Source organism: Periplaneta americana, chromosome 12, assembly GCF_040183065.1.
Source record: "Periplaneta americana isolate PAMFEO1 chromosome 12, P.americana_PAMFEO1_priV1, whole genome shotgun sequence".
NCBI classification, from domain to species: Eukaryota; Metazoa; Arthropoda; class Insecta; order Blattodea; family Blattidae; genus Periplaneta; species Periplaneta americana.
This window is the reverse complement of record NC_091128.1, coordinates 178,270,121-178,294,105: the sequence shown is the minus strand read 5'-3', so window position 1 is coordinate 178,294,105 and position 23,985 is coordinate 178,270,121. Positions and strand designations below refer to the sequence as shown.

The following is a 23,985-nucleotide window of genomic DNA, read 5'->3' as shown; positions in this document are numbered from 1 at the left end:
TTCATAATGTTCTGTCCAAGAGCAAATCTTTCACTGCAATCCCAGCATTCTCCAATCTTTCCTATTTTCTGCCTTCCTCTTTGTCTCCTCATATGATCCATATTGTCTTAATGTCGTCTATCATCTGATATCTTCTTTTGCCCCGAACTCTTTTTCCGTTCACCATTCCTTCCAGTGCATCCTTCAGTAGGCAGTTTGTTCTCAACCAGTGACCCAGCCAATTCCTTTTCCTCTTCCTGATCAGTTTCAGCATCATTCTTTCTTCACCCACTCTTTCCAACACAGCTTCGTTTCTTATTCTGTCTGCCCATTTCACACGCTCCATTCTTCTCCATATCCACATTTCAAATGCTTCTGGCCGTGACTTGGGTTTTAGAAGTGTTTTTGGAAAACATCTACTGTCTCCTTACATTATCTAGAAAGCGAAGTACAGTTCTAGTTGTAGAACTATTAAAGGAAGGAGGAAAATATTGTAAAATATAAAGAAAAAAAAATAGTACATTATGCAACGAGCCTATATTGGTAGTAATTAAGACGCGAGTATGTTTGTTTATGAAACGAGCGCAAACGAGTTTCATAATTTTCATACGAGCGTCTTAATTACCATTATAGGCAAGTTTCATACGACTTTTTATGCTCGACCATATTTCTAACTTGAAATTATTCATAAGTATTCATGTTATGATTATGTAAGTGAGGAGCGGAACTGACCTAAATTGTGAGATGTGCGCGGACGCGAAAGTATTGATTTTTTTCCGAGGCACGAATGTCATTGACCTTGATATAATCTAGAGAATAACATGAACATTATTATTGATATAACCTGGAAATTGATTTAGAATTGAAAAACGAGATGACAAATTGAATTTATTTCAACATATTTACAATTAACGTTAATTATTATAGTAACAGAACATAACCTTCTGCGACAGTATTGGATTTCCAGCCTCCGTGACTTTTCGCTAATTGTCTTTCGATTGCATATCCGAGAATAATCGATACTTGCGGTTTCATAATGGTACAATGGTGATTTCTCATTGGCTGAACAACTGAATTATAATGAATAGGTGTACTTTAATGAGGTGCATTAAAGGGCTACTACAGGTGAATAATTACTACATTTCGGCATGGTCGAGCATAAAAATATTTGATATATGAAACGTTAGCCTACCAAAATACCGGTAATATGAAGTGCGATTTTTTTTACATTAATTGCATTTTGGAAGATTCTTGCTCCCTTACCGCACGGTTTAGATTGTATCGCCTGTGTGTCCGCAGAGCGCCTGTCCCAGGCAGCGGGGCGCAGGCATCGCGACGCCGACTTGGACGATGAGGACGGCGGGGGCGCCAGGACGGGCCGCAGGGCGGCGAGGGGGGCGGACGAGCTGGAGACGGCGCCCGCCTCCGACTCCGAGTCGCACCCGGCGGCGGAGGATGACGAGGAGGATGTGGAGGTGGACGTGGAGGAGTGCTCGGACGGCGAGGCGCAGCTAGAGGCGCGGGTGCCGCCGCTAAAGGGCGCGTCCGAGTGCGGGTCGGAGCAGGGCGACGAGCGCGACGGGGACTCGCCCGACCCCGCCGACGAGAAGGCGGGCGCCGCCGCTAGGGTCAAGATCCGCTGCAACTGCGAGGAGCTGCTGCAGGCCGACTGCCACCTGGAGACCAAGGAGCTGTGGGACAAGTTCCACGACCTGGGCACGGAGATGATCATCACCAAGACCGGCAGGTACTGTGCATTGAGATTCCTTAACACTCAATTAGTACATTTTATTATTTGGGATATTGCTGCATTCTATTTCGGAGTGGGTTAAAAATCCAGTTTATATATTCCAGAACTCGCAATTGAATTGTTGCAGTCTATTTCGGAGTGGGTTAAAAATCCAATTAATTTATTCCAAAACTCGCAATTGAATGGATTTCTTAGGTAATTGTTACAGTCTATTTCCGACTGGGTTAAAAATCCAGTTTATTTATTCCAGAACTCGCAATTGGATGGATATCCGAGGTTAGAAATCCAATTTTATATATTCCAGAAGTCGCAATTCGATGAATTTCCTAGGTTAGAAATCCAGTTTATTTATTCCAGAACTCGCAATTCGATGGATTTCCTAGGTTATAAATCCAGTTTATTTATTCCAGAACTCGCAATTCGATGGATTTCCTAGGTCAGAAATCCAGTTTATTTATTCCAGAACTCGCAATTCGATGGATTTCCTAGGTTAGAAATCCAGTTTATTTATTCCAGAACTCGCAATTCGATGGATTTCCAAGGTTAGAAATCCAGTTTATTTATTCCAGAACTCGCAATTCGATGGATTTCCTAGGTTATAAATCCAGTTTATTTATTCCAGAACTCGCAATTCGATGGATTTCCTAGGTTAGAAATCCAGTTTATTTATTCCAGAAGTCGCAATTCGATGGATTTCCTAGGTTAAAAAATCCAGTTTATTTATTCCAGAACTCGCAATTCGATGGATTTCCTAGGTTAGAAATCCAGTTTATTTATTCCATAACTCTCAATTCGATGGATATCCTAGGTTAAAAATCCAGTTTATTTATTCCAGAACTCGCAATTCGATGGATTTCCTCGGTTAGAAATCCAGTTTATTTATTCCAGAACTCGCAATTCGATGGATTTCCTAGGTTAGAAATCCAGTTTATTTATTCCAGAACTCGCAATTCGATGGATTTCCTAGGTTAGAAATCCAGTTTATTTATTCCAGAAGTCGCATTGGATGGATTTCCTAGTTTAGAAATCCAGTTTATTCATTCCAGAACTCGCAATTCGATGGATTTCCGAGGTTACAAGTCCAGTTTTATTTATTCCAGAACTCGCAATTCGATGAATTTCCTTGGTTAGAAATCCAATTTTATTTATTCCAGAACTCTCAATTCGATGAATTTCCTAGGTTACAAATCCAATTTTATTTATTCCAGAACTCGCAATCCGATGGATTTCCTATGTTATTGCTGCAATCTATTTCAGAGTAGGTTAAAAATACAATTTATTTATTCCATATCTAGCAATTGAATGGATTTCTTGGGTAATTGTTGCAGTCTATTTCGGAGTACCGAAAACCCGATTTTATTAATCTAGAACTCGTAATTCAATGGATTTCTTAGGGCCGTATTCATAGACATTTTTAGCACGGGCTTCCGGTGGATGATCAGCGTTTTTCTTATTGATAAACCAGTGTTAGCCATAGGATATGATTTGAATTCTGTACAAATAACCAGTGGATAGCCGGGGCTAACTTAGTACGCTCATAGCGTGTGCTGCGAAATGTCTATGAATAGCAACCTTAGGGTTTTGCTGCAGTCTATTTTGGAGTGGGTTAAAATCCAATTTATTTATTCCAGAACCAGCAATTCAATGCATTTCTTAGGTAATTGTCGCAGTCTATTTCTGAGAACTTAGGTTAAAAATCCGATTTATTTAATTCAGAACTCGTAATTCAATGGATTTCTGAGGTTATTGCTACATTCTATTTCGGAGTGGGTTAAAAATCCAATTTAATTATTCCAGAACCAGCAATTCAATGAATTTCTTAGGTAGTTGTTGCAGTCTATTTAGGAGTACTTAGGTTAAAAATCCGATTTATTTAATCCAGACCTCATAATTTAATGGATTTCTTAGGTAATTGTTGCAGTCTATTTCGGAGTACTTAGTTTAAAAATCCGATTTATTTAATCCAGAACTCGTAATTCAATGGATTTCTGAGGTTATTGCTGCAGTCTATTTCGGAGTAGGTTAAAAATGCAGTTTATTTATTCCAGAACTCGCAATTCGATGTATCTCGTAGGTTAGAAATCCAATAGGTTAAAAATCTAATATATTTATTCCAGAACCAGCAATTCAATGCATTTCTTAGTTAATTGTTGCAGTCTATTTCAGAGTACTTAGGTTAAAAATCCGATTTATTTAATCAAGAACTCTTAATTCAATGGATTTCTTAGGTTATTGCTGCAATCTATTTCGGAGTAGGTTAAAATCCAGTTTATTTATTGCAGAACTCGCAATTGGATGGATTTCCGAGGTAATGAATCCAATAGGTTAAAAATCCAGTTTATTTATTCCAGAACCAGCAATTCAATGGATTTCTTAGGTAATTGTTGCAGCCTATTTCGGAGTACTTAGGTTAAAAATCCGATTTATTTAATCCAGAACTCGTAATTCCATGGATTTCTGAGGTTATTGCTGCAGTCTATTTCGGAGTAGGTTAAAAATCCAGTTTATTTATTCCAGAACTCGCAATTCGATGAATTTGCGAGGTTAGAAATCCAATTTTATTCATTCCAGAACCCGCAATTCGATGGATTTCCGAGGTTAGAAATCCAATTTTATTTATTCCAGAACTCGCAATTCGATGGATTTCCTAGGTTACAAATCCAATTTCATTTATTCCATAACACGCAATTCGATGGATTTCCTAGGTTAGAAATCCAATTTTATTTAATCCAGAACTCCGGTTATTTATGGGCCTCTCGATTATTATACTTTCATACTCATGACACAGTCTAAACAAACACACTCATGCTGTTAATTTACTTTGGATAAATTCATTCGTTGTTGCATTGCTCGTGAATTTATCGCCGAATGAACAACACTTGTAGTGTTCCTACCTGGGATATGTTTTTTTTATTCCAGGGTTTATTTTTGTATTAATGGAGAATCGTTGCGTAAAAGCTACTTCATTTTGTAATTTTTTCACGCAGAAGCAGTTTCGTCTTCATTTCTTTGTACATGAAGGTCGGTATTAACATGTGCTGTTACAAAGAACGCAAAATGCTTGATTTTGTGGAGAGCGTCTGCAACCGCACCCGCTTCCTGCGGTACGAGAACTTATAATTTTCGTATAACTTAATTCAGTCACGGAACTGTCTATGTCTTCATCCTGTTGTATGCATAAGGTGGACTGTTCAAAGTTACTCGGAGATTGCGTCTGGTAAATTAATTTTTGTCATCAGAAACTGGAGGGTCTGCCACTATCAGGGACGAATCAGCGTTTTATATCTTAATTGACTGATGTTTAGTTTAATGTGTATTTAAATAAAATCGTGTTTCATACATTATAATGAGTCGTAATTACAGGAAAATGAAAGCTCTGTACGCCCTGATACCCATCAAAAGGCCAGTCTTTCATTTCAGAAATTAGATTTTTAATTGTAATTTTGGCATCGTAAGCTTACGCTGTCGGTAATTACTAGAAATAACTCTGGAGCAAATAACAGTTTGGTGCAAAGCCCTGCCTTCCCCCTGAGAAAGTTTGGGCGACTGTTGTGGAAGGCCAACTTCACCCATTTTACCTACTGTAACTGCCTAGTGTTTCACACAAAACATAATATTACTAGACCTGTCTCCTGATCCGGAGCTGCGTTCGGGTGTGGTTCGATTCCCACTGGGGCTGATTACGTGGTTGAATTTTCTTTCGAAGTTTTTCCGAAGTGTAAAGCGAATGTGAGGTAATCTATGGCGAATCTTCGGCCTCATATCTCTAAATACCATCCCGCTATCATCAATTCCATCGACGGTAAATAACCTAATAGTTGATATAGGCCCGATTGTATAAACCATTTAATCTTAGATCAGAGGTTAAATTGATCCTTGTTTCAGCTGAACTTGGAATTTTGTGTTGTATAAAGTCTAATCTGAGATTAATTTGTCTCAAACTAAAGTCAACTTTGACTGAAGAAATTTCTCCGATTAAGTTAGATGATCCAAGTTCAGTTATTTCTTTTCTGTTTGAAATATACGAGTGACAGATTGTGCAAATAAAATATCCATTATTATTAATATTAATAGATGTGGTAGGTACATTTATATATATTTTTTTTCAATTTCTTGCCTTAATACACAAACAATCTTATATTTTATAAGGCTCTATCGTGTTCAGCAGTATCAAATAACATAACCTATAATTATATTATGTTTATAACAACCATTAATAATTAATGGCTATGATAGGTACATTCATAAATATTCAATTAACTGTATTACTAAACGAAAATTGTCGTTTTATAAAGCTTTATTATGTTTAGCAGTATCAAACACCATAACATGATAACAACTTGGAGAACAGTCAACCTTCTTCTTATTGTCCTCCATTATTTACATTGCACAAAAAAACAGTGTCTCCAACAGAGTGTAATATGGAAAGTCGCCAAAAAGTAGTTGTAAAGTCGCTAGATTTCTCATTATCAACAAAGAAAGATTAAATTTTGTCACTATGGGGTGCTAAAAAGGTCACTAAATCCCTATTTAAGCCATATAAAAGTTAAAAGAAATTGTTGTTGAAAAAGAGTTAAAGTCGCTAGATTGGCAACACTGAACAAACCTGTCCGCGCATCACGTATTTCACTTGTTTATGCGATGTTGCCAAATCCTTTTTACGTGAACTTAGATTGCATTTGAACCAAGGTAATTTGATCGCAGAAAAGTTTTATACAATAGAAGAAGTGTCTGAACTCGGTTCACTTTTCAATCTTCGATCAAAGTTGATCTTTAGTCAGGGACTTTTATACAATTGGGCCATAGTGTCATTAAGTAATCAACTAAAATACAATACATCACCTAACCCAACTAACCTAACTGCAACGAGATTGAAACCTCAGCACACGTCCTAGGATCCTGTCAGCATGGAGAACTCCTGAGAAATTCACGCCATCATAACATCCGAAAACTAATTGCACAAGCCCTTAGAAAAAAAAAATCCTTCGAGGTCCATGAAGAGGTGCACTGCGTTGCGTCTGAAGGCGGCGGAATTAGAAGAGCGGGCATCGTGGCTCTAGACAAGACTAATAGTAAAGACTTTATACTGGACCCAACTGTTAGATTTGAGATGAGCCAGACCCAACCATCCGAGGCCAACAAAGAGAAACAACACATTTATGAGCCTACTATTCCGTATTTTCGAGAAAAAATATCAGATGGAAGGCACCTGGGAAGTACTTGGTTTAATGATCGGAGCGAGGGGCACCATCCCACGATCAACTGTAAACACTATCAAAACATTTGGAATCCAGGACATCATTCCAAAAATAATTACTTCTAGCATTAAAGAGTCTGTGGCGATTCTGAAAAATCATTTATACGGAATATCATAATCCCCCCGCCCTTTTCTATTCGTTAGTGTGTGACTGTTACAATATATGTACAAATTTGTTATTTCTTAAATTTAAGCTCCTAGTTCACATTTCAATTTGACTCATCTATCTTACTGTAATCATTACTATTCTTATATGTGTGTTATTCTGTGTTTTTGGCAACCCAGGATGCCTGGGCAGATTATTTCTTGGAAATAAATTATATATAACATAAATGAAGAATTGAAATAAAACTTACAGGCCAAGGCTCGTCGCTTTTCATTTGTTGTTTTAGATCTAATGAACGTATAATTGTACGGCACTACGTCGTGTTGTTGCTGTAGTTACTTTGACCTGCAACATGATTATGGAGCCCCTATCCTGCAACAGGTTTCTGTTGCACGGCCCTCTGACCACGTCAACTTTGGCATGTACCGTCATTAATAAGAAATTCAGTTTGTCTGTTTAAGTGTGATCCGGAAGTTGAAGACTTGAAGTTGCCATTGTGACTTTCGCTGTTACAATAACGTTCTTAACGTTCACATGACACACAACAAGAAAATTATGTTCTATTTTGTTTGTACAGAGTGTTCATTAAGAGTGGAACATTACCTATTCATAGGGTCTTATTTGTTTTACAAAAAAAGAATATATGTATATGTATATTGGAGATAAACTATAGGCCTACAGCAGGCATGTCAGTTGATGCCCACAGGAGCAAGCGCGCGCTTTAGAGCCCAGGAGAGCATGAGCGCTTTACAGCGGAAAGGAAAGAGACAGACGAAAAATGTGGTATATGCCGCTTGGTCGAGCTATATTCAGGGATGGCCAACACTGATTCAATAGATAAAGGGGAGAGAACTTGTTAAAACTGTATCCATGGTAATTTTTATATTTGCCTGAGAAGTATAAGTGCATTATAAGAATGTAAGTTTTAATTTTAATGCTCATTTTTCACAAGTTTGATTTTTTATTCAAAAGAAATATTTTCTCAACTTTTCGTATAGAAAAGTGAAATTTTCAGGTATAGGCCTATTTATTTAGTAGCCTTAAAGAATGTTTTCGTAAATCTAATATACCGTATATACGTATTGCTGAAGATAGTGTATTGAAAATTTTGAAAATATTCGCATGGAAATTGTTTGTAAGGAAATGAATTAACAAAGCAACTACTGTTACATCATAAGCAAAAGATGCGTGCCCATGTGTTGTAAAAATGTCAGCTCTATAGCTTCAGCAGATTTCGAGAAAATAATTTAATATTCTGATGATAGGAAGTTGCTCACAAATATCACCTTAAAAGCATAATGCGATAAGAGTTTTGTTATGTAATATTAGTTACACTTAAAACAGATACAGTACCTAGGTAACTTTGCTTTGTACTGTAATATTGTTTTGATTAGTTTATTGATTACTTTTGTAAGGCTAAAGATACCATCAATATAAATTCCAACTTATCATGTCATACTCAATGTCTTTCTTTGGAATATCACTTTCTTTATAAATGAAGTGTTTCATCCACTTAATACAGTATAATATTATACTACTATGGAATTTAAGTGAATATTCCTTCTTAACTCTCTTTTATGTTATTAAGATTTAAAACACAAGTGCAATATTAAGAAATCAGTGTTAGTACATTTATTTTACAGACAATATAGATAATATTAAACAGAAAGAAGCCATATAAAAATAACGACATAAAATTTCACGTTCCGTTTGAAGTTTGTGCACCACTGTTTTCTTAATCCAATAGGTTGCTTATTCATATACACAACCCTTCCTCTTTCCATACTTAGCCCTTACTGCCCGCGCACGACGTCAAGGTCAGTAAAATGCGCTTGCTTTGACATCACTGGCCTACAATATGATACCAGTGTTCGAAAAACGTTATTAACTCATACAGGGTATGACAGTAAACTTTATTTCTCAAATGGCAGCCTATTTGAAGTTTACATATTCCGAATCTTCATTAAATTTATGTATGAATAAATGTGTAGAAATTTTACTCATCCACCCGTTTCATGTCTTTTAACTATTTATTGAACTTATTTCATGGAATTCAAACTTAAGATAAATAAGTAGGCCTATGTAAAATAATGTTGAATAGGCCAAGTGATTATCATAAATATATTCCTTAGTTTACATTTATACTACATCTATGAATGGAGATTTTTTAAAGTCGCCCTGGGTGACACAGGCGGTATAGCGCTGGCCTTCTGTGCCCGAGGTTGCGGGTTCGATCCCGGCCTAGGTCGGTGGCATTTAAATGTGCTTAAATGCGACAGACTCATGTCAGTAGATTTCCTGGCATGTAAAAGAACTCCTGCGGGACAAAATTCCGGCTTATCGGCGACGCTGATATAACCTCTGCAGTTGCGAGCGTCGTTAAATAAAACATTATTTAATTTTAATTTATTTTTAAATATATATGCAACTCCAAATATAAATTTTTAGCTTCCATAAATGTCTCATTTTTTAATTTCGAAAGTATTTATTTTATTTAAAAAAATACACTGTGTTTTTTAACCACAGTATATACAACTTTTCTATCTGATGCGTTTCCAATTCACTGCGGGCTAAAGCAAGGAGATGCACTATCACCTTTACTTTTTAACTTTGCTCTAGAGTATGCCATTAGGAAAGTCCAGGATAACAGAGAGGGTTTGGAATTGAACGGGTTACATCAGCTGCTTGTCTAAGCGGATGACGTGAATATGTTAGGAGAAAATCCACAAACGATTAGAGAAAACACGGGAATTTTACTGGAAGCAAGTAAAGAGATAGGTTTGGAAGTAAATCCCGAAAAGACAAAGTACATGATTATGACTCGTGACCAGAATATTGTACGAAAAGGAAATATAAAAATCGTTTGAAGAGGTGGAGAAGTTTAAATATCTTGGAGCAACAGTAACAAATATACATGATAGTCGGGAGGAAATTAAACACAGAATAAATATGGGAAATGCCTGTTATTATTCGGTTGAGAAGCTTTTATCATCAGTCTGCTGTCAAAAAATCTGAAAATTAGAATTTATAAAACAGTTATATTACCGGTTGTTCTGTATGGTTGTGAAACTTGGACTCTCACTTTCAGAGAGAGAACATAGGTTAAGGATGTTGGAGAATAAGGTGCTTAGGAAAAAATTTGGGGCTAAGCGGGATGAAGTTACAGGAGAATGGAGAAAGTTACACAACGCAGAACTGCACGCATTGTATTCTTCACCTGGCATAATCAGTAGGCCTAACATAAAATCCAGACGTTTGAGATGGGCAGGGCATGTAGCACGTATAGGCGAATCCAGAAATTTATATAGAGTGTTAGTTGGGAGGCCGGAGGGAAAAAGACATTTAAGAAGGCCGAGACGTAGATGGAAGATAATATTGAAATGGATTTGAGGGAGGTGGGATATGATGATAGAGAATGGATTAATCTTGCTCTGGATGGGGACCGATGGCGGGCTTATGTGAGAGCGGCAATGAACCTCCGGATTCCTTAAAAGCCAGTAAGTAAGTAAGTATATAGAACTTTTAGTAAAAATTTCATGTTTCTAGCATCAAAATTGTATGAGCCTTTAAACTTTGAACATGATAAATGTGCTGAAAAAAAAGTGTCAGAAAAGTTTGCATGGAATTCAAATTCAAGGGTGCAACTATTTAAATATGAGAGGCCTATTAAGTTATTCCTAATGTTTGTGTTACACTGCCTCCTCTAAATTGTGAAAGTTGCAGTTGTTGCATCGTCATCAGCACGATGAAGACCTGTACTCGTTGTTTATGTTCGGAGTGTGCTTCTTCTTAAATAGATTGTGCCTATAAAGAATCCAGAGAAGAAAGTGTGAAAACGGTAAAAGGATTCGTCCAGTGTGACGGGCGGGCGTTTCGTTGGTCCAGACGCGAGAGATCGCTGAGCTGCTGATTTCCCTTGTCAGCCTTTGTGATCTGGCGTCAGCGTGAAGATATTCCTGTTCACAGATTTTTGTAGAGATTAAATCTTGTTGTCAAGGAGACAGCTTCAGCCGCCGAGCACATTCTTGTTGTTCTTGCCCTCTTCTCTTCTTCTTTCTGTCATCTTAATTATCATTCTTCTCAACCCCTAACTCTTCTTACTTCCCATCTTTTCTTCCACTTCTCCTCTTTTTATCAACAGTAATCTCACTAGAGGTTTTGATTTATCTAGAGAAAATCAAAACTCGAGTGGGATTTAATTGACTATTACACGATTTGAAGAAAGTATATAAAGATTAGAAGTAACGAAGTACTCCAATACAATAAAATATTAATTGACTTACCAAAATACAACTGTCTTGAAATGTATTATTGTACCATCTCAACATTACGCTAGACGGCAGTAGTGTTTTATAATTATGTTTTCTTGTTATCAGTTGTGCCAACTGTGGAATCTTCATTGAACTCTGTGGACGGTTACTAGTCAAGAAGGCTTTGTTGATTCAGTTTCAAACATTTGCATTCCACTTCAATCATCCGGATCCCAGTAATCAACGTCACTTAACAGATGATTTTCAATAAATCTTAGTATTACACAATCTCTGATACGTGACTATCCATAATATCATATAGCAGGAGCTATAACAAACATAACCTAAATAATATAAACAAGTGTTAGAAAGTTTTAATTAACGATGATGAAATAAAAAATAAACATGAATAATTTTAAAAGGAATAATTATTGAAATTACAATTTTAAAATTTGAATGTTTTAGTGGTTGGTGGTTCAGGTGATGTTATATTGGACATGTGCGTAAAGGAAGTGAACTCGTTGATGTACATGGTGTATCCCTCAACTTATTCAGGATTTCCGAATGGTGCTCTTCATATATGACCAGTGATCTTTATTAATTCTTGTTCTTGAATGCCAATGCGAGTCATATTTGAAACTGCTGTGCATCGACTGGAGTGGTTTGTAATTTTCTGTTTTTTGACGTCCAGACCAGTGCAGTTTGAAATGTTGGCAAACAAAGAAACAAATGCTAGGGTAGTGATAAAAAAAACAAATGCTAGGGACGCGATAAAGTAAACAAATGCTAGGGACACGATAAAATTAAACAAATGCTAGGGACACGATAAAATTGTGCGATAAGCAGCCATGATTGGTTGAAAGACGTCCTTTCGTACCGTTTTATTGGTCAAAAGTAGTGTGACGTAGTAAAAATGTAATAGTCACCTTAAATTGCTTTCCCTCTTGGTTTCCTTACGTCTCTTCCTCTGCATACCTCGTCTTCAGATGTTTCACTTACTCCTCTTTCCCCTGTTGTGTCGCTTCTTCCTTGCCTCCCTCTTCACTTCCTCCTCATCTTGTTTCTCTCTTCCCCTTTTATTTCTTTGTCCCTACTCAGAGCTGCCATGGTCCGACCGACGAGCTCAGTCTTGCAAGTAGGCCTAATAATTAATTACTTCTTTGTAGAACATCCACCTCAAATATACAGAGTGGTTCAGGATCTCTGCAGCAAACCCTGTGGGATGATAGGTCTCGCTTGGAGCTTCATATGTATAGTACTTACTTACTTACTGGCTTTTAAGGAACCCGGAGGTTCATTGCCGCCCTCACATAAGCCCGCCATTGGTCCCTATCCTGAACAGTAGCAAAAGAACTAGCTAGATATAGAATAGACTTCGTGGGAGTACAAGAGGTTAGGTTAGATGGGAACGGTATAACACAAATAGGAAATTACTTGTTGTATTATGGGGAAGGAAACGATAATCACCAATTAGAAACAGGATTCATTATTCATAAAAGAATAAAATCAGCAGTAAAAAAGGTCGAATTTATCAGTGATAGGTTATCGTATTTAGTACTTAAGGGTAGATGGTGCGATATCGTAGTTATAAATGCTCACACCCCTACAGAAGAGAAAGGCGACCATATAAAGGATAGCTTCTATGAAGAATTGGATCACAATTTTGATCAGTTACCTAGACATCACATGAAAAGTTTTATTGTGGGATTTCAATGTTGAAGTAGGACGGGAGGATATTTTTAAACCGACTATTGGAAAAGAGAGCCTACACGCAATTAGTAGTGACAATGGAGTTAGATTAGTCAACTTTGCCACATCGAAAAATTTAATTGTTACGTTTCAGATGGGCAGGGCATGTAGCACGTATGGGCGAATCCAGAAATGCATATAGAGTGTTAGTTGGGAGGCCGGAAGGAAAAAGATCTTTCGGGAGGCCGAGACATAGATGGGAAGATAATATTAAAATACGTATCGTACATACGATTAAATAATATGGAAGCTTGTTCTGACAACCTGGTCCCTTGAAAAAGAAAGAGAGAGAGAGAGAGATAGCGTGTGTGTGTTAATATTTTCTTTCAGTTTACACGAGCACGCGGAACGATAACTCCCGGGTTCAAGTCCAGCAGGAGGAGGAGAAGGATTTTTAATCTCCGCAGTACTTGTGGAAGGGCCTGGATTTCTACAGCCCTTGATAAAATTGAATCGGTTATTAGAGAAACCACATATGTCCTTAACTGTACGTTTTGAGAAAAGTCTTCTCCTTTTAAATATTGGTTCCACTTTCTTATCATTTTATAATGAATTTTTCATGTGAATTGCAATATTCCCACTTATTTTAAACAAAAGTTTAATTATATTTGAGAGCGTCAAGTTGCCCTAAAGTTCTTGTACATGTGTTGTTTCTCAAATACCAGAAGTATTTATAGGAAAAAGTTATCACAGTTTAACTTATTTTGTGACTGAATGAGAACAAAATGTATTTAAGTACAAATTTAGTACGTAATGTGTTACTATGCTTCATATTACAAAATTAAAAACAAACTTCTAGTAATTGATTAAATGGCGATCTTGCTCGTGTTAATTCTGTAAGCATGTACGGCTTACAGCTGTTTCCGAGCATCTTCACACCATCCTCAGAGCCTACTAGATCTCGGCGTCATCTCGAACTTCGCTGCCTGTTGTGTGGGTGCGTTCGATTGTTGAAAAGTGTTGAAATGTGGTGTCAAATAGTGTGTGTGTTCTGAAATTTATCTGTGTGATCTGATTATTCCTTTTTTCACATTAAAGCAATACCCAGAGGACACAATACATCTACATATGCCGAACACGTAACCAATGCCAACCACACATACAATAACATAAATACAGACATGGAAATCCTACACATACAACCCAAAAACCAAAAACTCAACACACTAGAACAATACGAAATATACAGACACACTAAAACACACCCCGATCAAATTCTCAACATACAGATCAATTTCAGAACAGGCACACTATTTGACACCACATTCAACACTTTTCAACAATCAAACGCACCCACACAACAGGTAGCGAAGTTCGAGATGACGCCGAGATCTAGTAGGCTCTGAGGATGGTGTGAAGGAGCACCGAAACAGCTATTAGCCGCACATGCTTACATAATTAACACGAGTAAGATCGCTATTTAATCAATTATTTAGATTCAAGTGTTAAAAGTAGTGTACGAAAGATTCAACATGGAAAATTCTAGTACATTTTAAAGTGAGGACTGTGACATCTTGTTGAAGTCGCACACTGCAACTCAGATGCGGGCCAGAAAATCATCTCTTCATAAAATCTTTTGATTTTAACATCCTCAGGGAAATACTGTCGTGACGTCACCACTCAAAATGAGGCGGACATGTATACTTTCTCGCACAAAGGTGTAAATATATTCATCTCCCCTCTTGCTTAAAAAAGTCCCTTGTGCAGACACTTGTATTTCCCTATTTTGACTATGCTGACATTTTACTGACTGACCTCTCCAGCGACAACAAAACGAAACTTCAACGTGCTCATAATTTGTGTGTACGTTTTGTAAGCAATGTTCGTAAATATGATCATATTACCCCATCCCTGGAAGCAATAGGTTGGTTTAAACTAGATAAGAAAAGAAATTTACATTCACTTCTCTTTCTCTTCGAAATCTTGAACTCTTCTATTCCTTCGTACCTGTCGTCCCGCTTCACTTACCTTTCTTCCCACCACAATCTGAACACACGCTCTCGTCATGAAACAATACTAACAATACCATCCCATCACACCTCCTCATACTCTCCTCTTTCACAAAAACGCTGCCAAGACTCTGGAATTCGCTACCTGCTAGCATCAGGGACTGCCGAAATAAAATTGAATTCAAACGCAAACTTACTAGGCACTTGGTCAGTAATTGATTTCTTGTAAACAGTTTCCTTAATCTATCACAAAATATTTCAATATCCAGTAATTTCATCACTATGCAATTTTGTTATTCTAGGTTTAATTTGTAATTCAATAAATATAAAATATTCTTTGTTTTTCTATGATAAATTAGCTAGCTTTAATTAGTCAGGTAATCTTTTCGTACTTTGATTTTTATTGTAATTGTAAATTTAATACTAATTGTAATTTTATTCTTCATATTATAGTTGGAATCCCCTGGTAGAGCGGCAGAGAAGGCCTAGCGACCTTATCTCTACCAGGTTAAATAAATAAATACTAGTAATAATACTACTACTACTAAATACTCGTTTTGACAAAAAAAATGGACTTGGGTGGTTTCTCAAGTAACCGATGCAATCAGTGCAAGGTGCAGAGCCGAATGTTGTCTGCATTATGTTCCTAGACTCGAGGCTCGATTGTTGCATGTCGCCTTCACTTAGTAGAGGATGCCGAAGTACTCGGAGGACACCTGTCCACGCCGCGCCGCTGGGTGGCTGACCCCGCGAGGTTAGCCGTGTTACGTTTTCGTATGAGACATAATAAGCATTGAATACCGGAGAGATTATATTGCGGCCGTTCTTCTGGTTTTATTCACAGTGGGAGTGTCTTGTCAGTGCATCACCTGCTGCGCCACACTCACTGCCTAATCGCAATGCTGGGAAAGAGAGCGCTCCGCTGGTAGAATACGAAAATCGGAATTCTTCGTAGAAAGAAACTTGAATGCATGTATAGAAGTCGAACTTTTATTTTTCAATTAAGGGTTACAAAATCATATAAATGCCAACGAAATGTCTTTGCAGGATATTGAAATAGGGCTGTAATCTGGTTATTAGTATTAGTATTTATTTATTTAACCTGGTAGAGATAAGGCCGTCAGGCCTTCTCTGCCCCTCTACCAGGAGATTCCAACTACAATATGAACAATAAAATTACAATTATTATTAAATTTACAATTACAATTACAATAAAATCAAAGTACGAAAAGATTACCAGAATAATTAAAGCTAGATAATTTATCATAGATAAACAAAGAATATTTTATATTTACTGAATTACAAATTAAATCTAGAATAACAAAATTGTATAGTGATGAAATTACTGATTATTGAAATATTTTGTGATAGATTAAAGAAACTATTTACAAGAAATCAATTACTGACCAAGTGCCTAGTAAGTTTTCGTTTGAATTCAATTTTATTTCGACAGTCCCTGATGCTAGCAGGTAGCGAATTCCAGAGTCTTGGCAGGGCTATTCTGAAAGAGGATGAGTATGAGGAGGTGCGATGGGATGGTATTGTTAGTATTGTTTCATGACGAGAGCGTGTGTTCAGATTGTGGTGGGAAGAAAGGTAAGTGAAGCGAGACGACAGGTACGAAGGAATAGAAGAGTTCAAGATTTCGAAGAGAAAGAGAAGTGAATGTAAATTTCTTTTCTTATCTAGTTTAAACCAACCTATTGCTTCCAGGGATGGGGTAATATGATCATATTTACGAACATTGCCTACAAAACGTACATACAAATTATGAGCACGTTGAAGTTTCATTTTGTTGTCGCTGGAGAGGTCAGTCAGTAAAATGTCCGCATAGTCGAAATAGGTTATCAGTGTTAGGGGAGAGTTGGGTAGTATCGGACATCGGGTAATATCGGACAGTGAGCTTCTTTCATCTACTACAGATGGTGGTACCTGAATGACGTGATTACGTAACTGTATGCGACATCACAGAAACGTAACAATGTCATTCAGGTACTATCATCTGGTTGTAGATGAAAGAAACTCACTGTCCGATATTACCCGATGTCCGATACCACCCAACTCTCCCCTATAATCGGTAATTTGGACGTTTGGTTAAGATATGAGACAGATAATTAGCTAGAAGTTCCAGAATTTGTGTCACTTCTCTTAAATACTCAGACACTTTTATTTTATCAAAAGCCGCCACGGTGATCTAATGGCTAGAGCGCTGCACTTATAATACTATGGACCCGGGTTCGATCCCCTGTGTACTCTCAGTTGTTGGTCCAGGCAACACAGGGGTTCTCTCCGAGAACTCCGCTTCCCTGTGGCATCCAACAAATCTCCACCATCATCTCATCGCTGGTGTAGCGTAGACCAGCCTCTTATGGCGCACCTCGGGCAACGACTCTGTCGGTAAATTGGTCTAGATATGGGTGAATGACGCAAGTCAAGTACCGGCCATTAGTTAAGAAGAACTTTTTCTATCAGTAATTAGTGTTCCCTTATTAGAAATAGATTTTTGTGGAATATGATGCTTCTGGAAGTCGCAAAGATCCAAAAGTTACCTGAGTGATTGTATATTAACAGATTCCATAGAGAAAAGCATATCATAGCGTGAATCAATCTTCATTTTCATTCAGTTAGAAGTCAGATATCAACGTGTAAGTTTTAAATTATTAGAAATTATGCTTTGGGTAGTCACAAAATTGTTCGATTACGTAATTTTCATTGTTAGAGCGGTTTTTATTTTATTTTCAATATGAACTATTAATTTGATCTAATTTCAAATTAACTTCATTATAATATTGAATTGACAAGATTAGGATATTTAAACATAAATTTGTTATATATTCTTGGGCCTAAAGTACTGCTATGATTAAATACTGTAGCAGTGTTGCATTTTGGTTCAAACAATCTTAAAGAATTCATTCCTTTTGTTTCATAACTATGAGAATACAATTCAAATTTATTTAGATTTGTATGTATGAATTTTATTAATACAATATAATAAATTTGTCTTTATAAATAGTTATTCAAGTGATTTCCTTCGTTTAATATTAGTTCTCAAAGTAAATTAAAAACTATACGCTTATTTCGGTTCCCACTGGTGCCTAATGATGCATGTGACCCTTGATACACGATAGAGATCTCGGATGCATCTATCGATACAGATCTCGGATGCATGTATCGATACAGATCTCGGATGCATGTATCGATACAGATCTCGGATGCAGGTATCGATACAGATCTCGGATGCATGTATCGATACATATCTCGGATGCATGTATCGATACAGATCTCGGATGCACGTATCGATACAGATCTCGGATGCACGTATCGATACAGATCTCGGATTCATGTATCGATACAGATCTCGGATGCATGTATCGATACAGATCTCGGATGCACGTATCGATACAGATCTCGGACGCATGTATCGATACAGATCTCGGATGCATGTATCGATACAGATCTCGGATGCATGTATCGATACAGATCTCGAATGCATGTATCGATACAGATCTCGGATGCATGTATCGATACAGATCTCGGATGCATGTATTGATACAGATCTCGGATGCACGTATCGATACAGATCTCGGACGCATGTATTGATACAGATCTCGATGCATGTATCGATACAGATCTCGGATGCATGTATCGATACAGATCTCGAATGCATGTATCGATACAGGTCTCGGATGCATGTATCGATACAGATCTCGGATGCATGTACCGATACAGATATCGGATGCATGTATCGATACAGATCTCGAATGCATGTATCGATACAGGTCTCGGATGCATGTATCGATACAGATCTCGATGCATGTATCGATACAGATCTCGGATGCATGTACCGATACAGATCTCGGATGCATGTATCGATAGAGATCTCGGATTCATGTATCGATACAGATCTCGGATGCATGTATCGATACAGATCTCGGATGCATGTACCGATACAGATCTCGGATGCATGTATCGATAGAGATCTCGGATTCATGTATCGATACAGATCTCGGATGCATGTATCCACACAGATCTCAACGTGGATGAGGTCGTTTCGTTGCACTCCGTTCTCAAGCCACTCGTTCACACGCCTGAGCTAGCGCAGGCGAGGCAGTGCGGTGTGAGTAGCGCACAATGGCGGGATTACAGCAATCCGACACTCTGCATACCTGGCAGTTGCCCGGTGGTCCAGCTCGCCATGTCTTGTCTGCCACTGAGGCTGCGAATGTACAGCGCGCCTCGACAGCATTCTTCACAATCAACTGCAATTCATCTTCTTCCTCCACCTCTCTCTCTTGTTATTGTCCTCCTCTTCGCACCTATTTTCATCTTTATCTTCTCCTCTTCCTCCCTCCGTCCTGTCATTTGTCTATTTCTTCTTTTAGCGTTCCGTTTTCTCCCTCTTCTATTTCTTCGTTATTTTTTCTCTTTCCATTCCTTATCCTTCTACTCTTCTTTTATACCCTCCTTTCTTCTTACTGTGTTTGTCATTGCCCTTTTACTTTTGCTGTTTTCCTTCTTCCTCTTTGATCCCAGGACCGTAGCCAGAATTATTAGAGGATAAAACAATTGTGTTACGTAGTGTTATCCACTTTTCCAAAAAAAAAAAAAAATGGACACACGTGAATAAATTATCATACTTCAGATTATAAGCCTACTAAGAGCAACATGATAAACTTCTCTGTCACTTCTTAAGGTTTGGTTTCAATGACAATGTTGCTATGAAGAGACTTCAAAGAGAGGCTACAGAATTTTACAATACTTACTGTACTTACTTACTTACTGGCTTTTAAGGAAGCCGGAGATTCATTGCCGCCCTCACATAAGCCCGCTATTGGTCCCTACCCTGAGCAAGATTAAACCAGTCTCTATCATCATATCCCACCTCCCTCAAATCCATTTTAATATTATTTTCCCATCTGCGTATCGGTCTCCCCAAAGGTATTTTGCACTCCGGCCTCCCATTTCTAGATTCGCCCATACGTGCTACATGCCCTGCCCATATCAAACGTCTGGATTTAATGCTCCTAATTATGTCAGGTGAAGAATACAATGCGTGCAGCTCTGCGTTGTGTAACTTTCTCCATTCTCCTGTAACTTCATCCCTCTTAGCCCCAAATATTTTTCCTAAGAACCAGCCTTTAGTCTTTTCGGGATTTAAGCACGTCATCCGCATAGACAAGCAGCTGATGTAACCCGTTCAATTCCAAACCCTTTTTATTATCCTGGACTTTCCTAGTGGCATACTCTAGAGCGAAGTTAAAAAGTAAAGGTGATAGTGCATGTCCTTGCTTTAGCCCGCAAACTTTGCAATAGAGCAAATAATTCTTCAGCTTCCTTAGTGTAGAGAATGTAGGTACTCCAGGTGCCACTGTAGACATAGGAAATTGTAGCTAAGATCCGTAATACAAAGTTTGTGTTAGCAAATAGGTTATTAAGCACACATTCTGGCGAACCAACTTCAGGAAATGTTCCCATTCATATTTCCATGTTTCGTATTCTGAGTGCGGTTCATAATTGACGAGGCAGCAATAAAGGTATAGTGTCCGTATTGGTTTCTGTTCAGTACATTCTTTCGACACTATCAATTTATTTATTTTATTGGATTATTTACGACGCTGTATCAACATCTCAGGTTATTTAGCGTCTGAATGAAATGAAGGTGATAATGCCAGTGAAATGAGTCCAGGGTCCAGCACCGAAAGTTACCCAGCATTTGCTCATATTGGGTTGAGGGAAAACCCCGGAAAAAACTCAACCAGGTAACTTGCCCCGACCGGGATTCGAACCCGGGTCACCTGGTTTCGCGTTCAGACGCGCTGACCGTTACTCCACAGGTGTGGACTTGACACTATTAAAGGTAATGATGAAATCATTAATAATTGATTTATGGTTAATGAATATTTAATTTAATTGTCCTCTTAAATCATCTAGGATCCTCTGATTGAGGTTCTGTGTGATATGTAGCCTACATCTGTTATCAAGCAGTACATCTCACTTGACGATATGTGTCAGATGAACAATTCTGTGGCCGGGAGGAAAAAGGTCTTAAGTCAATTTTTTGTGAAAATGAGATTTTTATATATTCTGAAAGCGGAAACAATTCTCTACAATCTGGTAAAACGGCTAAAGTCAAATAAGACTCCTGACTGGATTTATACAGCGTTACCAAATGTCCTAAGTACGTTTTGAATCGAGCACACACAGAATAAAGGACTTAAGAAAACTGTATTTAATACTTTATTCCTTACAAACATCACATGTTTACTTTCCATGCTTCCCTATTAAAAAGGTCTAACTTGTATTTTAGCCATTTTATCACATACTGATGCCCTTTCCTTTAAAACTTTAAGCACCAGGTAAACATTCCGATAATTGTTTAAGACCCATTTTGCATTCCTAATAATTTACATTTCTCATTAATTTTGACATGAAAAAGGTCTTATGTTTAATAGTCCCTCTACTCAGTTTGGCTTCTAGTCTTAAAAGGGCTTAAGTGCGGCTATTTTTGTAAATAATTAAGAAAATTGTTAAACGAGCAACATTATCTATTTTAGAAGAAATATAAACAAATAATATACAGGAAAAACTTCTTGATTAAAAAAACTGTATAATTGACACCAATTTCAATCTTTCTATTGCTTTCCCGGCCACAGATTTGTTTGTATGCATCTGAAGTCTGACTAGTGTAATATGTAGCTAGTCGGCAATGTATACAATGGAGGGGGAAAGGACCTGGCCATTCTACCCTATTATCTCCTGGCCTAGTTGCCTCCTAAGTGGTGCCTTCTTGGTATCACTTGTGAGGTTTAAACCTGTCTTCTGACAGTTACTAAACAATAACACTCTTCTGCAGTGTTGCTTACGCATGTAATTCCAATATTTGATCTGTTTGACGTGAAATAATGCGAGGAGCTATTAAATTTTTTACACTTGGTGTCAACTTCAGTAGACAATGTTCGTATGACTGAAAAATCCGAAGGTCTACTTCAGTAATCGCACGCGTGCATTAATACAGAGTGTCGCGGTCACCTACACTCCTCGGTTCAAGGGTTCCGATTCGAGATGGCTGCTCAGAAGTCAGCGAACGCCGCTCTTATTACTGTAAAACGTTGATTGCTGTAAAGAACTAATTTCCTTCTTCATCTTCTTGATTGTGGGGGCTGCTCCCTCTCTCCTGTACAGAAGGAGCGAAGCAGCTCGATGTTAAGGATGCCATCGCGTGTCACGAACCCCGCACCCCGGCCACTCTCCGCTGAGTAGCAGCTCGAATTAATTGTAACTGTCCTCCGGGGACAGTTCTGCTCCGTCCCCAGTGTCGCATGCGATCACTTGATAGCTCGTCTTGCAGTCCTTATCAATTCTCCCCGATATTTGCTACTGTTTAAAGCTCAGATTTATTTTGTCTCATTGCAATAGTAGCAGAAGAGTGCTGCGCTAGTCCTGTGTTCGTAGTTTCAATAGTAGGCGTTCTTATACAGGGACATCACTTTATTTTTACCAACATTTTGATGTTAGTGATGTTATGTTTTATTTAACGACGCTCGCAACTGCAGAGGTTATATCAGCGTCGCCGGATGTGCCGGAATTTTGTCCCGCAGGAGTTCTTTTACATGCCAGTAAATCTACTGAACCAACATTTTCAACATCAACCTGGCTATACTCGGAAACACTGTTACCACCCTTCCATTACAGGAGTTTGATGTTACTAGTGCAATATGTAAACAAATAATTTTACTAGCTATAGGAGAAGAGAAACTAGTTCGATTAATTAAAATGTGTCTCAGTGAAACTTACAGCAGAGTCCGTATAGGTCAGTTTCTATCTGATGCTTTTCCAATTCACTGCGGGCTAAAGCAGGGGCATGCACTATCACCTTTACTTTTTAACTTCGCTCTAGAATATGCCATTAGGAAAGTTCAGGATAACAGGCAGGGTTTGGAATTGAACGGGTTACATCAGCTTCTTGTCTATGCAGATGACGTGAATATGTTAGGAGAAAATACACAAACGATTAGGGAAAACACGGAAATTTTACTTGAAGCAAGTAGAGCGATCGGTTTGGAAGTAAATCCCGAAAAGACAAAGTATATGATTATGTCTCGTGACCAGAATATTGTACGAAATGGAAATATAAAAATTGGAGATTTATCCTTCGAAGAGGTGGAAAAAATCAAATATCTTGGAGCAACAGTAACAAATATAAATGACACTCGGGAGGAAATTAAACGCAGAATAAATATGGGAAATGCGTGACCTTTAGGGAGGCCGAGACGTAGATGGGAGGATAATATTAAAATGGATTTGAGGGAGGTGGGGTGTGATGATAGAGACTGGATTAATCTTGCACAGGATAGGGACCGATGGCGGGCTTATGTGAGGGCGGCAATGAATCTTCGGGTTCCTTAAAAGCCATTTGTAAGTAAGTAAGTATAGGAGAAGAGAAAAGTAGTGTATCCATTTATGTTACAGGGAAATACGATATTAGGATTTTCAGTTTGATCATTACTTTTACGGTATTTTATCAAAATACAGTAGAGTAGTAACATTTTTTTTTTTCACAAACTCAACTCTTCAGGCGGTTTTATTCATTATATAATGGCTACTTTATTCGGCATATTACCGTACTTTCGGTAACTCTAATCTTCACTTCAAAGTTATTCAATCTTGCTACAAACCGCACCTGTGCGAAATAAGCAGGGCTGGGTATTTACGGAGATCGCGAAAATCACGACATAATAGATATACAATAGATTTTTACTAATCTTTACGAATTAAGAGATTCTGATTAATAATATGCGGATAAAACAATCGCGAAATGGAGTTCTAGTAGCGAAATATGGACACATTCGCGAATTATTATTATAGTGTCGTTTTATAGCGAATTTCATATTCTGAGTTCTTTTTTCGGACATTTTTTTTATTTGAATAAGTAGGCTATATTACAT

At 37.8% G+C, this 23,985-nt stretch overlaps 1 protein-coding gene across 1 annotated transcript in view; it reads left to right on the top strand.

Moving 5' to 3' along the window:
* The window catches only part of LOC138711245 (T-box transcription factor TBX20-like), a 404,801-nt gene that overhangs the window by 72,994 nt on the left and 307,822 nt on the right, over positions 1-23,985 (top strand). Inside the window, exon 2 of the mRNA XM_069842659.1 lies at positions 1,279-1,726. Within this exon, the coding sequence (XP_069698760.1) occupies positions 1,279-1,726 (448 nt within the window). The remainder of the gene's footprint in view (positions 1-1,278; positions 1,727-23,985) is intronic.